General features: G+C 48.1%; 1 protein-coding gene across 2 annotated transcripts in view; it reads left to right on the forward strand.

Moving 5' to 3' along the window:
- SETBP1 (SET binding protein 1) overlaps positions 1 to 15062 on the forward strand; it is a 349804-nt gene that overhangs the window by 175172 nt on the left and 159570 nt on the right. For both annotated transcript variants that reach the window (XM_045849687.1, XM_045849688.1), the window contains exon 3: positions 7098 to 7151. In XM_045849687.1, coding sequence (XP_045705643.1) covers positions 7098 to 7151 — 54 coding nt within the window. The remainder of the gene's footprint in view (positions 1 to 7097; positions 7152 to 15062) is intronic.

A 15062-nucleotide genomic window follows, 5' to 3' on the forward strand; every position in this document is an offset into this window, starting at 1 on the left:
GTTACTCATGGAATTTTTTTAAAAAAGAAAAGAAAAAAGGTAAAAGCTCTTTTGGCTGCATACCTGGGGGAATTTGTTACACATCTCACCTGTAAATATTAGAACCCCATCATTTAACAGAAAAGAAAAATATGAGCCATCAAGACCAGGCTTGCCAAGGGTTTATTCAGTTATTATTAGGCATGTTTGCTACTCCTTGGGAAGGAGCCCAAAGCTAAGACTGGAGGTGTCAGTGGTTTCAGGTTTAACCTTTAAAAGTCCGTGAGTCTGAGGGGATTTAGCAAAAGGACTCTGTGCCCAGCTGGGATGGCAGCTCCGAGTGTGCACCTCACCCTGTAGGATGGTGGGAAGCTGACTGCTCGGCCTCTGCCCCACCCGCCCCACATGGCTTGGCAGTTAGAGCTAATGCCTTCTGAAATGTCCGGTTGTTCCCCCCTCACTTCAGTGTGGATGTCACTGCAGCTGCACCAGGTGGCGAGCCCATGGAGCCATCTAAATCCTATTTGCACACCCATAATGGAGGCACAGAACAAGACTCTCGTTGCCCTCCCTTCTGCCCTTTGGATTAGGAATTCTTCCAGAAAGTGCAATGTCTTAGAGGCATGTGTTTGCAGAAGTGGAGGGGAGTAGCTGCCACAGAGGGGCTAGAGGAGACCAGAGAGCATCTGTTCCATCTCTGTTTCATCCCTGAGGTAAAAGGGCCACTTTGGGGTGCTACAGGTGTGGGGCCAGAGGGAATGTGAGATTCGTTTTATAGGTGGTAAAATAAGATCTGAATAGGTGAAGTAAGCCCACAGTTAGTGAATGGAGGCTGACCCAGGGCTAGGACATGCATTTTCTCACTCCCAGCCCAGTGAACGCCCTTTTGTACTGCAGAGTTCCATTTCTCATCCTCAGGAAGGAGAAGCTCCCTCTTGGGTCCATTTCACCTCCCTTATTACAGTTTCCACAGTTCCTCCTGTGTTCCTGGTAGAGCTGTGTCTTATCACTGATGGTGCTTTCAGAGCCTGTTGCTTGGTGGAAATCACCTTAACCTTCTTTCCTTTTCCCTTTCTTACTCCCGACTTGCCTTGCAACACCCCCTCCCCTTTCAGAATCTCCCAGTCCCAGGTGTTAGGGTAGCTAAACTTTCTTTGGGTTGGTTATACACATGTCATTGGGTTTGTGGTTCCTGATTTTCCAGTGGATGAGTCGCTTACTCTTTCTCGGCCTCAGTTTCCTTTTTGCCAAGATAGAAGGTAGGGCTAGTTGGTTTCTATAAACCTCAATCACACATACGATTGGGTGTTTGTTTTGGCTTTCTAGGGCATTGGCTTCCACATAGGCTGTCCTGAGTGTTTTTGTGGGTTGAGGGATTGGGGTGGGATGAAGTTCGGGTTTCACCCAATAGCCAAAGAAGGAAGGAAATAATGCTTCACAAAGTAAACAGGGAGAAAAAGATCTATTTCTTACAAAATAAGAAAGGGAAATGAGAACAGATTGAAAATAGGGATGGGGGTATATTAAGTAGACATCTTTATTTAATAAAAGTGCCTTTAAGAACAGTTTGAAAATGGGTCATTTGTGCTCCCCAAAGCCATCTTCGCTCTGGCCCTTTACCTGTCTACCTGCCTGCCTACCTGTGTATCCATCTATCTACCATCCATGTCACATACCATCATCTGTCGCTCTAGCCCACAAGGGAGGGAATAGCTGGGAAAAGCAAATGACCTAGGGGATCCCCAGGGAAACCAGGCTGCAGTTTGTCCAGCTGCATGTCTGGGAGGCTGAGACCCTTCTGGCCAGATGTCCAGTGTGACCCACATCCCCCTTCTGTGTCAGTGGTCCTCTTCCAAGACACAGGTGTCCTGGGTCAGCCTGGGGGGCTGGTGGAGATATAGGAGGCCCCGGCCTATCCACATGTGGTATGTGATAGACCAGTGTAGGGGAAACCACGTTCCCGCAGCAGGGGAGGGCACAGGGAGAGAGACGGAGCAGCTGTCCTCTCTCCTACAGGGAAAGGTTTGGGGACCACAGAAGTTAGCAGGCAGGAGCCACACTGTTGGGCAAGGGGCAGTCCTAGGCCACGGGAAGTCACCAGATGATGCTGTCTGCTGCTGCTTTAAGGGTGACTGCTGATGAGAGAGGGGACAACAGTGAGAGCAGAGTGCCTGTGCCTGGGACGCTGAGGGCATTTCTCCCTCCTGTCTGTCACCTGTTGGGGGCCCCTTAGCTGTCTGTATCCTCCCCAACCCTCCCTGCTCCCCAACCTGCCCCTGGGGATTAGAGAGACCAAAAAAAAAGAAGAAGAAGAAGAAGTAGTTTTGTCAAGAGAGAAAACTGCAGCTCTTCAAAAAATGGGAAGCAGGGTCATCATCCTAATATTCTGCATGCAGACTGTTCCCGAGAGCAGCAGTACGTGTCAGGAATGAGAATGACCTGAGACAGGGCCCAAGGAACACGCCTGGCTCCACCGGGGAGATGAAAGAATTTCTCTCTTTCCTTTGCCTTTTAAATGTAATTCTGCCTGCCCTTCTCCCCCACACCCACTCAGCCCTTTCCCTGGTGCAGTGCAGACACTCAGCCATCCTGGGAAAAGGCAGGGCCCTTTTCATTAACAACAGCCTGATGGAAGTCCCCAGAGCCACCACAGATTTCATCCTCCCGCCTCCCTGCCTCAGCTCCGTCCCCTCAGAGCTGGGCCGCTCTGGGCAGTGACCTGTTTTCTGACAGGACAGAATGAGGATGGGGTCCGGTAGGGGTCACAGTTTGGAGATGGTCTAGATCTGTGCTTCTTAGGTCAGTGGCTTTATGGAGGGACACGCTCATCTCTGCTCGCCTGGGCCTCCGTTCCCCCTGAACTCCTGAGCATGCCTCTCCCACCTCCAGGACAGAGGCCAACAGTCGGTTGTGTCAGGGAGTCAGGGTGGGACTGGGCTGGTCACGAGTGGAGGTTTCTACAGAGGCGTTAGGAGTTTGGGGACCCACCCAGGCCTGTTGTTAACTAGCAGTGTGATCTTGAGGTCTCTCATCAACTTCTGCAAAATAAGGACTCAGCCTGCAGTTTTAAAATTTGTTTTGGTGGCAGATTATTCATTTTCAAATGAACTTGTATACATGCAGGAGTGTCAAATAGAGCTGCTTTGGTTGAAGGGAGGGAGAGGTGGACTCAGTGGAAATCTGTCTGTGCCACCTTCCCTTATTCCAGTTCCGCAGCAGAGGCAGCTCCTGAGCCTTCTGGGGACACGATGACTTCTTCATCCAGCCAGGGACTTCTGACTGTCTCCTTCAGGTCCTGACACTACTTAAGGACAGAAATGTCTTTTGAGGACCAGATCTAGGTGGACTGCAATTTTGAAATGTAGAAGAACTTCCTGTCCCGTGTTTTTGATCCACATCTGTGTACCCTACTTCAGTGCACGGGCCAGCCCCCTCCCTTCCGGGGTGCAGCACGTGGGGGTGTCTGGGAAATAATCAGTTGGAAAGGAGAGTGTTCAAGGAGCACAGCCTGTGTTTTGCCCGAGAGCCCTGGTATTTGGTTGGAGCGTGGCTAAAACCCGGAGCCAGGAGGTGGGGATCCAGGACTGGATGGTGAGGGAAGGCAGACTTTTGCATGCTAGTCTGTAGGGAACCATTGAGAGAGGAGGTCACAAGGCTTGCCTTTGGTTGTTTCCCAGGTCAGATAACACCTAAAACACGCACCAGATAGTGAGTAAATAGTTCAGAATCTACAAGGCAAGGCATTCCGAAGTTTTAGAAGTTCCTAGGTAAAGTATCCTTGATTCCACCCCTCTGCCGCCCGCACCTGCCATCAGATAAGCTGTCACCTCGGAGCTGCAGTGGGCCCATTGACCGTTCATTTCATTGTTTCATCCACAGGAGGAGGGGAGCTCTCGCTCTCTCTCTCTCTCTGTTCAGCCTCTCTCACTTCCATATTATCTTGTCTTCAATTTAACCTTTGACACCTACACTGAAGTATAAGCCAATATTCTCTCCTAAAACCTACAATGGATAGAGAGGAGTTTGTTCCCATCGCTGATTAATTCACTCAGATATTCGAGTGCCTCCTTCATGCAGGAAATGCTCTCGGTGCTGAGTGCCACTTCCTCTTGTCGCTTAGAGGATGCCACAAGCTGTCTCTCACAGGTCTCTCTTCCAGGCTCCGCAAGTTAGTCACGACAGTCCTCCCTGCCAGGTTGGCAGTGTTCCCCACCGTCCCTTTAAGTCATCTGACTGATAGGTAATTATTGACCAATTGTTTGTTCAGACTCAGCAATACTTTGAGAAATACAGAAGTTACATGAGATAGTAACCATGGTCTTCTTGGGCACCATCTGGTTAGGTGAGAAAAAGAAAAGGAAAAATACATACGACAGAAAAAAAGAAAGAAGGGGAAGTGTTAAGTCAAAGAGCGTGTGTGAAGGACCCGTGGACAAAGACCATGGAAGGGGGAGGACTGAATGTGGAGGGTGGGGGCGGGCAGGGCAGGGGAGAGTAACGGGGGGAAATGGGGACAGCTGTAATCGAACAACAATATGAATTTTTTAAAATACATACAGCAGCACAAAACAGAACTTTAAACTACTAAGAGCTAAATGCGTGCATCTGGCTCCTTAAGAGAAGGGAAAGAGTGTCTGAGGGCTTCAGGGAGAATGGGATCAACAATCCTGACTTTGATGAGCGGGGGACATTGTGATGAATAACCCCAAATGCCCTATCTCTATTTCCAATCAAACCAATGGATCTGGTTGTTTCTCAAGTCTAACACCACTGACATGAGAAAACAGTGCATCTGATGAGATGCTTTGAATACCCTTGTGGTGTTCAAATGCAGTTGTGGCATCAGAACTAGGGACAACTCGTCCTTGTGGTCTCACTCTTGCTGTCTACTTGGGGAACCCCGTTAAAAGGCAGTAGAAGGGTCCCTAGCCAGTGAACTGCAATAGCTTGGAGAATCTGAGATTTGATTCCCATGTGCTAACTCATGTTGGGGGCCTTGCCCTAAACGAGATCACTGCCATACCCGTACCTCACCCCAGCCCTTCTGTGGCTCCTCCTCCGCTCCATCCTAACCTGTGCTCAGCTCAGGTTTGAGGCCGAGGTTGGACGGGTGCCGTCTGAAGAGTGGATGGTCATTATCAATGAAATAAAATAATGTGTGGAAGGAAGGGTCAGTGAAGGGTCATTCACAGAGACACATGTTTTATGTTACTGCCTATTGCTCATCTGATGAGTAGTCTGGCACCCATCCCTTTGCCCTGTGCCGCGTCTCATCGGCAGATTATCTCCAGTGCGCTATCAATCAGAGGGAGCATGTTATACAAGAAAGAGAATGAGCTTTGAGACAATACAATTTTGGGTTCACATCCCAAATCCATGTACTACTTGTGTGACCTAGAACATGCTATTGAACTTCCGTAAGTCTCGATTTTGCCACCCATAAGCGGAGGTACTCCGTATCTCATGATGGAGTTGTGCGGGTTGACAAAGAAAAATTGTACAGAGCAGCAGTCACTGCTCTGGGCCCCCAGGGGCTCGGTCTTCAAAGCCTGATAGTGCCCTCCCCCCTTCCCCGAATGTGCGGGAGCCAGCGATGGGTGGCTGCAGGTGCAAAGGGCTCTGTACTGGGGTTGGCGAGTCCCTTTTCCATGTTTTTGTTCTTGCACTCGCCCCACCTGAGGTGCCTCAATTGCCCCCTTTCCATTGTCAAGGTTCAGTTCAAACTCTGTCTTATTTCGGCAACTCCACCCTGAGCTTTCTTGCCTTATGCCCACAGTTTGACTCTTACGTTCTACTACACTCTGCTCACACTTACATACATGCCTTATTGTTTGGCCAGATTGTAGGTTCCTTAAAGGCAGGGAACTAAGTCTCATGATGTTTGGCCCTTAGCGTCTAGTCCAGCACCCTCATGGGTGTTTCATTACAGACGGGCCACAGTGGCTCTCTGTCAGACTGGTGCCACCCTCTCCAGGTACCTTCGGCACGGATAGCTGACCCTCAGGCCTGGGCACGGGGAGGAACGCATAGCTTCTCCACTCCCCACCTCCTCTATGCTCTACCGCAGCATTAACACCGGTGCCCCATCAGCATTGGCCAACTCATTTCGAGAAGCTGGAAAAGCCTAGCTGGGCTTTTCTGAAGGCTGGAGGCACTGGAACTCAGCACGACTCCCTCTCTTTCTCGAACCAAACAAAATATTGTTACAACAAACATGAAATCTTTCCTATTTTTTGCAAAATGCTCTCCAGGCCTAACAAAGCTAGCAGTCACACTCCCTGAATTAAAAATAAGCATCTGCCCCTTTTCTCTTTACCCCACACTTTTCCAGCTTCTTTGAGCAAAAATAAAGAATGTTATTATTTCATTAATTAATCATATGAGTCTATTGAATTCTTTCTGGAGGGGATGCAAAAATACTAACACCTTAACTTTACCCTTCACTATTGATTAAACACAGAGATACAGCAAATATATAAACTTGACTCTTGTGTTTTAATACTGTGCATGGTAGTTTGAGGCATAAGCTCTGCATACATATGTAGTATGTAGGATCAAAGGTATATGATAAAGGGAACCTAAGTCACACGTAGCTGGGAAGAGAAAAGGGTCATTTTCACTGGTCTGATTAACAAAAGAAGAAGCCGCTGCAGCAGCAGCAACTGTCCTAGATGAAATCCACCTTGAACTGTCTCTTTAGCTTGTGGTGTCACAGACTACTGTGACAGTAGGAAGGAAGTCAGGGACCCGCTTCCCAAGGAAGTACACACATCTGTGGACTCATGTGTGAATTTACTCGTAACCTCCGGGAGTCTGGACCTGCCGAATTTCTCCCATAGAGTGTGATCCCTAATCTAAGACCTTGTGAAGCATTGGGGGCACTTACAAGAAACGAGGGAGAGAGAGTAGAGTGGGGCCATGCCAAGATGCAGCGGCCATAGGTGAGAAGGTCTCTGAGTCGAGGTTCCCAGCCCAGAATCACTCTTACCTTTTGCGATTCTGCTTCTTTAACTCCAGATGTAGGCTCTGGCAAGTCCAGTGCAGGTCAGTTGTCCTGCGGATACTGTACGCAAACTTTGAGGCGTATCACTAAGGAGAATTTCTTTGTTCTTTTCCAGCTCCTCGCAGCCAGTGACCTTGCAGCCAGCGACCTCAAAGGATTTCAGCCACAGGTAAGTCCCACTGACCTGTTTTTGCAGTTTGGGAGAGTGAAGTGTCCCATAGTCTGGTCACGAACAAACGAAGCTGGCACCTGGGCAGAAACCCTCAGCATGGATTTCCGGCTTCTCTGACTCCAGATGCCAACCTCGAAGAGAAATGGTGTCTTGCCCTCTCCCTCCGGCTCCTCTCACATCATATCATGATCAAAACCACCTTTTTCTTCTCTCTCTCTCTCAATATTTGATAGTGGGGAAAATGTAGACCAAGATGCTTAGAATGTATGGTGGTAGGTGACTTAGCTTAGATAAGAATTAAACCAAGGAGGTAGAGGGTAGGGTAGGGCTGGGGTATTTCCCTGTGTTTCTCTTTTTGGGGACAGAATGGGCACATTTGTGGAATCTTTGTGTGCACATGTCTTGCAGTCATTGCTCTGGCAACCCAATTCATCTCGGACTCTGGCAAATGCAGATGGTTGAGCTTTGGTTAGTTTTGCTCATCCTGGTTAGGAAATGGTCCACTCTGGCTAGAATGCTGTTTGGAAGTCACCATGAATAAACCACAAGAGGGCACAGCCAAGGGCTCTCTGGGGACCTCCTTGACTGCAGGGAAGATGGGCAGTCACCCTCCGTGTCCCTAGAAGGGGACTTTGTCTACGTAATACAAACAGATACGCATCACCACATTCCCACCACACACACAGAAGTTCTTGTGTTCCTCATGGACCCGGCGCAGACAGAGCATGTGTCTAAAGATAGGTAAACCCTAGAATGACAGCTGTGGCACTCTGTCCCCATTCCTGTCCCACTTTCAATATGAATCTTTCTCTCACTCCCCAACTTGGTGTTGCTGGCTCACGGCAAAGAACTTCTGGGGATAGAACAGATAGTTTTCTTTTTCTTTTTTTAAGATTTTATTTATTTATTTTTTAAAGAGGGAAGGGAGGGAGAAAGAGAGAGAGAGAGAGAAACATCAATGTGCGGTTGCTGGGGGTTATGGCCTGCAACCCAGGCATGTGCCCTGACTGGGAATCGAACCTGCGACACTTTGGTTCGCAGCCTGCGCTCAGTCCACTGAGCTACGCCAGCCAGGGCAGATAGTTTTCTAATAGGAAGGATCACATGTATTTGGGCATGTCTTCCTCTTGAAATGCGTTTCATGTCCAAGAGCTCACTGTGCCTATGCTGCACTCTCCTTTGCGGGGTATATTCTGTGAGCCCCCTTGTACTGCTGTGGAAATTGAGGACCAGAGTCCCGATGAAAAGTGCCCTCAGCTGATGCAGAAAGTGAGGGACACGGTCAAAGAGTGGGAAGTGCAAGGCTCCAAGGAGAGAAACCAAAGAGCGAGCCCCATTGTTGAGTCAAAGATGTAATTCCTGCAGCGTTGGAGGTATTTCGATGACAGTTTGCTGATCCTTCTGTCCGGGATGCAATGAGGCTTTGGTAAGCCTAGGTGATCAGTTGGCCTGTGTGACCACTATGGAAAACTAGTAATTAATTAAAGTACTTATTCACATAGTCACACAAACTTCCAGGGGGGTTCAGGGAATGTAAAACAGAAACAAAGAAAATCAGCGTTAACTCATATCCCACCCACTGCCACACCTACCTCACGTGCCCAGCTAAAGATTTGTTCTTGTCTGACAATTTTAAGAATAAAAGGAAAAATGCTTTGTGTGATGTTGTTTTGAGGCCTAAAAAGGGTACATAATAGAGACTGAGTTTATTAAATGAAAGAGGCGTGTGTGTGTGTGTGTGTGTGTGTGAATGATCTGGCATTGTTGCTTTCTGAGATGGTCCTAGTTTCTCCATATCTGTCAAACCACGTTTCTAGATTGGATTTCAACTGAATTTTTAAGAGAAGCAAAAGTAAGACATATTGGGTGCATCCACAGCATCTGAGGCCATGACCCTGGAAAGGTGGCGTCCCTGCGGCCCCCACACCCAAGCCCCCAGTTGCTGGTGCAGATGGCTCACTCCCCTGCCTCTGCCTGACCTGTCCACGCTGCTCCATCTGTGTGTCATCCCCCTGAGGCTGGAAGCAGAAATCCACATTTTTCACTCCTTAAGACGCATGCTCCTGAGGCCAGGAAGCCCTGGGAATGCTGTGGCCGGTGTGCAGTGCCCAGGTCAAAGTGAATTCAACAGTAGCACTTCCGAATCAGAAAGGCCTGGATGTGTCTGCCATCCGCGCCACCCTTCGGGTGCTTCTCCAAACAGGAACCGCGCGCTGCCCACGTGCGTTGGGCCACCCGGGCCTCCCAGCCCCACGGCTCCAAGTTGTTGGTCTCTACTGTTACCCTTCCCTTCGCTCTTTGGGTTTCAGATGAAACACAGTCCCAGGCATCCTGGCGTTCACAATAATTCATGGGTTTGTTCCCTTCCAGGAACTGTCAGTGACTTTCAGGGGAGGAATTCGCTGAGGACCCCTCTCGGGGTAACTGTAATCAGGCTTGTCAGCTTTCACGGTCCACCCTGATCACTTGCCGGTAAAAGGTTTTCTTTTCTTTTTTTCCTTGAGGCCTGATCCTGCTGCAACCTCTTAGGGAAAATTGTCATGATTTCCTCGCTAATCTTTGATGACTCTCTGCCTTGAGAGTGTGGACAGGGGCAACTCTATTGGGCTGGACTGTTCTGTCTCCTTGTCTCCGTCCTCCTTTCTGCTTCCAGATAGAAAGGAGGAGAGTAAAGAAGGGATATCAGCCTTTCTCCCCGTGATTGTTGGTTTGCAGAGATACTGTCCTCGTGTGTGGAAATAAAGACATTACTCTGCAGGTAGAGTCTGAGGGCTGATGCTCAGATTCTAAGGTTGTAATTTGTTGTGGGAGTTCTTCCCAGCTGGTGAGCTGGGCCTGCACGCCCCAGGGGATGGTACCGTCTCCTAGAGTCAGGCCTGGGGCTGACAGGTGGCTACTATTTCAGCAAGTTGTAAAGGCACAAATGAAAAAGCTTCTGCAATTCACACCAAAACCACCCTTCTCCTCTTCCCTTTGGTCCCTGACCCCCCCCCCTGCCCCCCGCAAACACCTCTCTCATTTTTCAGCATCCTGTTCTGCTTGCCTTTGGAAGGAGTGGGCACACTTGCATCCCTCCTTTCTGGCCTTTGGGTGATTGGAAATGACTACCCTTGTCTCCCTTTGCCAGACCATCCCCCTCTACCCGCAAAAGCACTAAAAGCAGGCATCTCATTCCCTTTGATAGAGGCCTAACAATCCTATGCTTTCCTCTCCCTGTTTCCTTTATCCCACTTCCCCCTCAATATGAAAGCTAATTCGGAAAGGGGGAAACTGGTCCAAAGGTACAGATGTCCAGTTATAAATAAGTTTTGGGTGTGTGCATCATGGGGATCGTAGTTAATAATACTGTATATATTTGACAGTTGCTATGAGAATAGACCTTAAAAGTGCTCATCATAAAAAATAATTTGTAACTGGATGTGGTGATAGATATTAATTATAAAAATTTTTAAGAAATTGGGAAAATACAAAAAAAGTCATAAGAAAAAATCTCTTGCAGATGATCCCTAGGAACATGGGTACTGACGTGTTGGGGTATGGCCTTGCCATCTTTGTGGCACGTAGACCTACACTTGGATGGATTTTTTTAATGTTCGTGTCATATGTTATATGCTTTTTTTGTTACCTTCTTTCTTGTTTGTTTGCATGCTTCCCATGTCACTGGAAAATCTCCTGGCAGCTGGCTATTTTTGTCCGGTTGCTCGGACCATCATTCATCTGCCCCTCCCCTCTTGTTAGACATTCCATTCCTTTTGCAGGCTGAGCTCTTTAGGAGCAATCCAATCCAATGCGAGATCCAGGGCCCGCATCTAGGACACAAATAGCATCCCAGGCTTCCTGGCATTTATTTCTCCTTTGTTTCTTAGGTCCTACAAGGATGTAATGGTGGCTTAAACTTTGCAGTAGCGCGTCCATGTGGGTGTGCCCGCGGGCATTTGTACACATGCTTGCAAGGGCCCCCCGGTGGAGACGTGGTGATGAAATAAACACGTGGGGCCCAAACACTCAGATGCAAGTCTCACATGCCTGGCCCCTGTGCTGGGAAAGCTACCTCACAAAGACCCATCCCCACTGGCTCAAGGACTTGGTCCTCTCCTACTTTCTAAACTCTCCATTGTCTCAGAGAAGACACTTCCTTCCGGAAAAAACGAAGTTGGACTTCAGACGTGCCTCATGATAGGATCTTAGGGGGGCAAGCATCATAGGTATCCTGCAAGGGTAGGCGTTCGTGAGGAATTTCTAAAATGTCCATTGCCGTTATGGCCAAGGTAAAGGGCGGGAGAGGATACATCAGGACCCCCAGGGAAACATTCTTCAGTGTGGAGAAAACAGGGCTCTCGGTCGCTGAGTTACTGTTCCGTTCAAAGCCTTCCAGGGCGACCTTTCTGTGGCGCTTCCTACTGTGCACGCTCTGCCCCAGAATCTGACAGTCCTGCCATGTTCTGCCACTGGTGTCAGCTCTGTGACCCTAAGCACACGGCTGAATGTCTTTAATCCTCATTTTTCTTATGAAGCAAGGTTAAATTGTGCAGCGTGTCTCACAGGTTGTGTGAGGATCAAATAAGACAATGTGTGTGAAAACAACCCAGCACAATGCCTGCCACACGCAGTGAATTTAATTCTTTCTTCTGCCAGAGATGTTCAGGTTAAATTATTTAAGGAGAAATTGTATCCATATAGAGCAAACAGGAAAGTCTTCCAGGTGAAGGTGTCATTATGCCAAGACAGGTGAGAAGGAGGCGAGGTAATGAACCTGTCCTAGGGCAGGGGAAGCCTGGATGAAGGCCAGAGTAAGGGTGCCCACGCTTGGATGTATTCTGGAGACTTGCAGGGGTTTCCGTCATCTGGTTTAGACGTGGTGTGGTAGGATTTCAGTTGCAAATTAGGTAGGTTCCAAATTGCAAAAGGTTTTAAAACTCTGGAAAAGGAGTCAAATTCTTTTTTTAAATGAACTATGACTGAAGTTTTCAAACTTATACAAAAGTAGGTGTAATAGAATAATAAGCCTCCAGTATATTATCCAACTTCTGTTGTTTATTATCCAACTTCAGTGGTACAGTTTGTTGCTAAAAAAAAAAGCCAAGATTTGTACCACTTGCCCATTTCTGTGGTGTAAATGCCTCCGCCTTGACCAAGTTTAAGCTACCAGTGGTTTAACGAACTGTTTGCAAAGCCTTTGACAGTCAGCTTCCTGGGGCTGTTATGACTGGCCCCAACACTCACCAGTAGGCCAGCCTCGGTGATCATTACCATTTGCCAATCTTACTTCATGAATACTCCAGCTCTTTCACTTTAGATTTTAATTGTGAGGGGGTGTATTTTAAAAATCCCACTCATTATGCCATTTCACTCATAAAGACTTCAGTAAGCTTCTCTAGTGTATAAGGTCTTTTTAAAAAACATAATCGCAGTGCCATTATCATACCTACCAAATTAGCAATCATTCCTTAATATGTTCTGATACCCAGTCCATGTTCAGATTCCTCTGATTATCTTAACATGTCATTCTGCAAGTCGAGTCGTTCGATGAGGACCGAGTTTAGAATTTGGCATCCATCTGAAGACGGTGGGAGCACTGAAGGTGGGAAAGAGCCACAACTGTGTTGCAAGAAAATTGCACCGTTGGTAGTTGGGGTGAGGAAATGAAGAGGAGACCCCACAATGAACCTGGGCCACGGGTCCATGTGAGGAGTAGGATGGAATGATGCTGGACTGGAGTTAATGGGGATGTTGCTGAGGTGACACATGCCAGGGGTGGAAGCACTGGCCCCGGCTGCTGCTTGGTTGACGGGGGACCAGACAGAAGCGCAGGCCGAGAAGGCGCAGTGTTCCTCCTGGCTGAAGGGTGACAGCGGCACCATGTGCAAAGGAGGAGGGCTTCGTTCTCCCTCTACCAACCTTTGCTTCATTTTTTTTGCAGGCCCATAATCAGTTCTGCTCATAGATCATGAGGGGGTATAATTACCTGCAAAATATCTTGAGCTCCATGACCTTAACTCAGAAGGTTTTAAGGCACAAACCCCAAACTTTTGGTGAAGAGAAGCTCGTTTTCGGGACGGTATGGCTGTGGAGTTGCTGAGTAGCCAGAATTCCCAGCTGTGCTCATGCATAACAGAGAATGCAGGTGAGGCTGAGGAGGGACCGTGGCGGCAGCCCGTGGCTCCCTGGTGTGCTGTGTTTTTGATCGCTACAGATGGGTGCTGCCACGCTGAGAAGTAGCAGGGCAGGTTGGGGAGTTGGAGGCTTCTGACAGCTCCTCTCTCTTTAGTGAGAAGCTCCTGATTCCCAGGTTGCTTGTTCTCATGGGTTGATCATGTCTTTCCAACAGAATCACCATGATCTGACTCTCCTCCAAATGGGCACCCGCTGCCTACGAGTTCAGCATCACCAGTTGTAAAGATTGAAATGGAAGCTCTGGGCTTCCCAGAGCTGTCAGCCCCTGCTGAACTCCACAGGGGCTGGTGTTAGTACATGCTCACAGTGCCTTGCATTGAGTACATAAATGCTGAGGATTTACAGAAACCGTGCTATATGCCAGAAAGTATTCTTGGAACTTGACATGCATGATCTCATTTAATTATTACAAGACCTTTGTGAAATCGGTAATGATACTGTATCTTCTTATTACAAGGAAGCCTAGGGAAGTTATGTTCACAAAGCCCGTAGTGATAGAATTGGGATTTTAACCCAGGCAGTCGGGACCAATATCTTTGTTCTTAACCACTGCAGTTATGCCACCTTGAACTAGAGCTTATCCCTGCAATTATGATAATTCCAGCGTCGCCTTGCCACTGATAAAACCAAAACAAGCCACCTCACCTTCGCTTGTGTACATTGTATTGAGTTTTCTCACTCTTTGCCAGGCTCCAGAAGAAAGCATTTGGTACATTTCAGAATTACAGATGAAACTGATGCACAGCATTTTGAATCCTCCCATCTTGTCAAGGAATTTCTATTGTTCTCATTCCCTTCCTTCCTAAACTCCCGATGGAAGAATCGTGGCAGCAGCTGCCCCTTCTACACTGGAGGACACTGAGTTGAAGCAGAGGGAGACAGGTGTACTTTCTCATCTAAGACACACAACAATGAGAAAACAGATGGGCTTGCTTTGAATTCACCACAGATTGCCTACTTCGCCATTTGGGGAAGAATCATCCCAAGTCAAGCCAGTGTGGAAGGAAGTGCTGATCCCGATACTTGCTTACCTCTTCTCTCCCTTTCAAAGCTGGAAGAAAGAGAGCACCCAGGGCAGTGGTTCTCAGCCTTGACTGCAGATGGGCATTTAGGGGCGAGCTTGTAAAAATTACAGGAGTCCAGGCCTAACCCCATTGAATCAGGTTGGGTGGAGCCCCGATAGTGATGTTTTCAGAAGCTCCCTAGGATCTAAATCAGCTTCATCACTTTCTGAAACAAACAAACAAACAAACAAACAAACAAACAAACAAACCAATAACACTGCAGTGCAGAGAAAGTGTTGGAGGAGAGGAGGGGCAAGGCCCCACATTCAAACCGTGTCTACCCTGCGTCAGGAATATGCCACATGCCTCACTCGCCCCTGGCATCAGAACCTCACGCTCACCCGCTTATCAGACTTCTTGCTCCTGTCCTTTCGTGGGGGAGGAAACCGTGGTCCAGCTCAGGGAGCATGGCCAAGCATGGATTCTGTGAAGCCTTCAGCTGTGCTCATCTCCTGCTATTTCCATTCAGCCATTGAGATTTGCCCACTATTTTGAACTAGCTAGTGATGGTGTTGGGTTCCTGGCCTCCTCTGCTTGACACGTACATATTCTTTCTGGCCTCTAGAAGGTACCAAAAAGAAAAAATCCAGCTTTCTGACACCACCGCAATACAGAATGCATCTCACTGGCTAGCGTACCTAATGCCCTTGTCTGCAGGATCAAGGTTGAT

This window comes from Phyllostomus hastatus, unplaced genomic scaffold (assembly GCF_019186645.2).
Source record: "Phyllostomus hastatus isolate PE091 unplaced genomic scaffold, TTU_PhHast_1.1 phas_contig_80, whole genome shotgun sequence".
NCBI classification, from domain to species: Eukaryota; Metazoa; Chordata; class Mammalia; order Chiroptera; family Phyllostomidae; genus Phyllostomus; species Phyllostomus hastatus.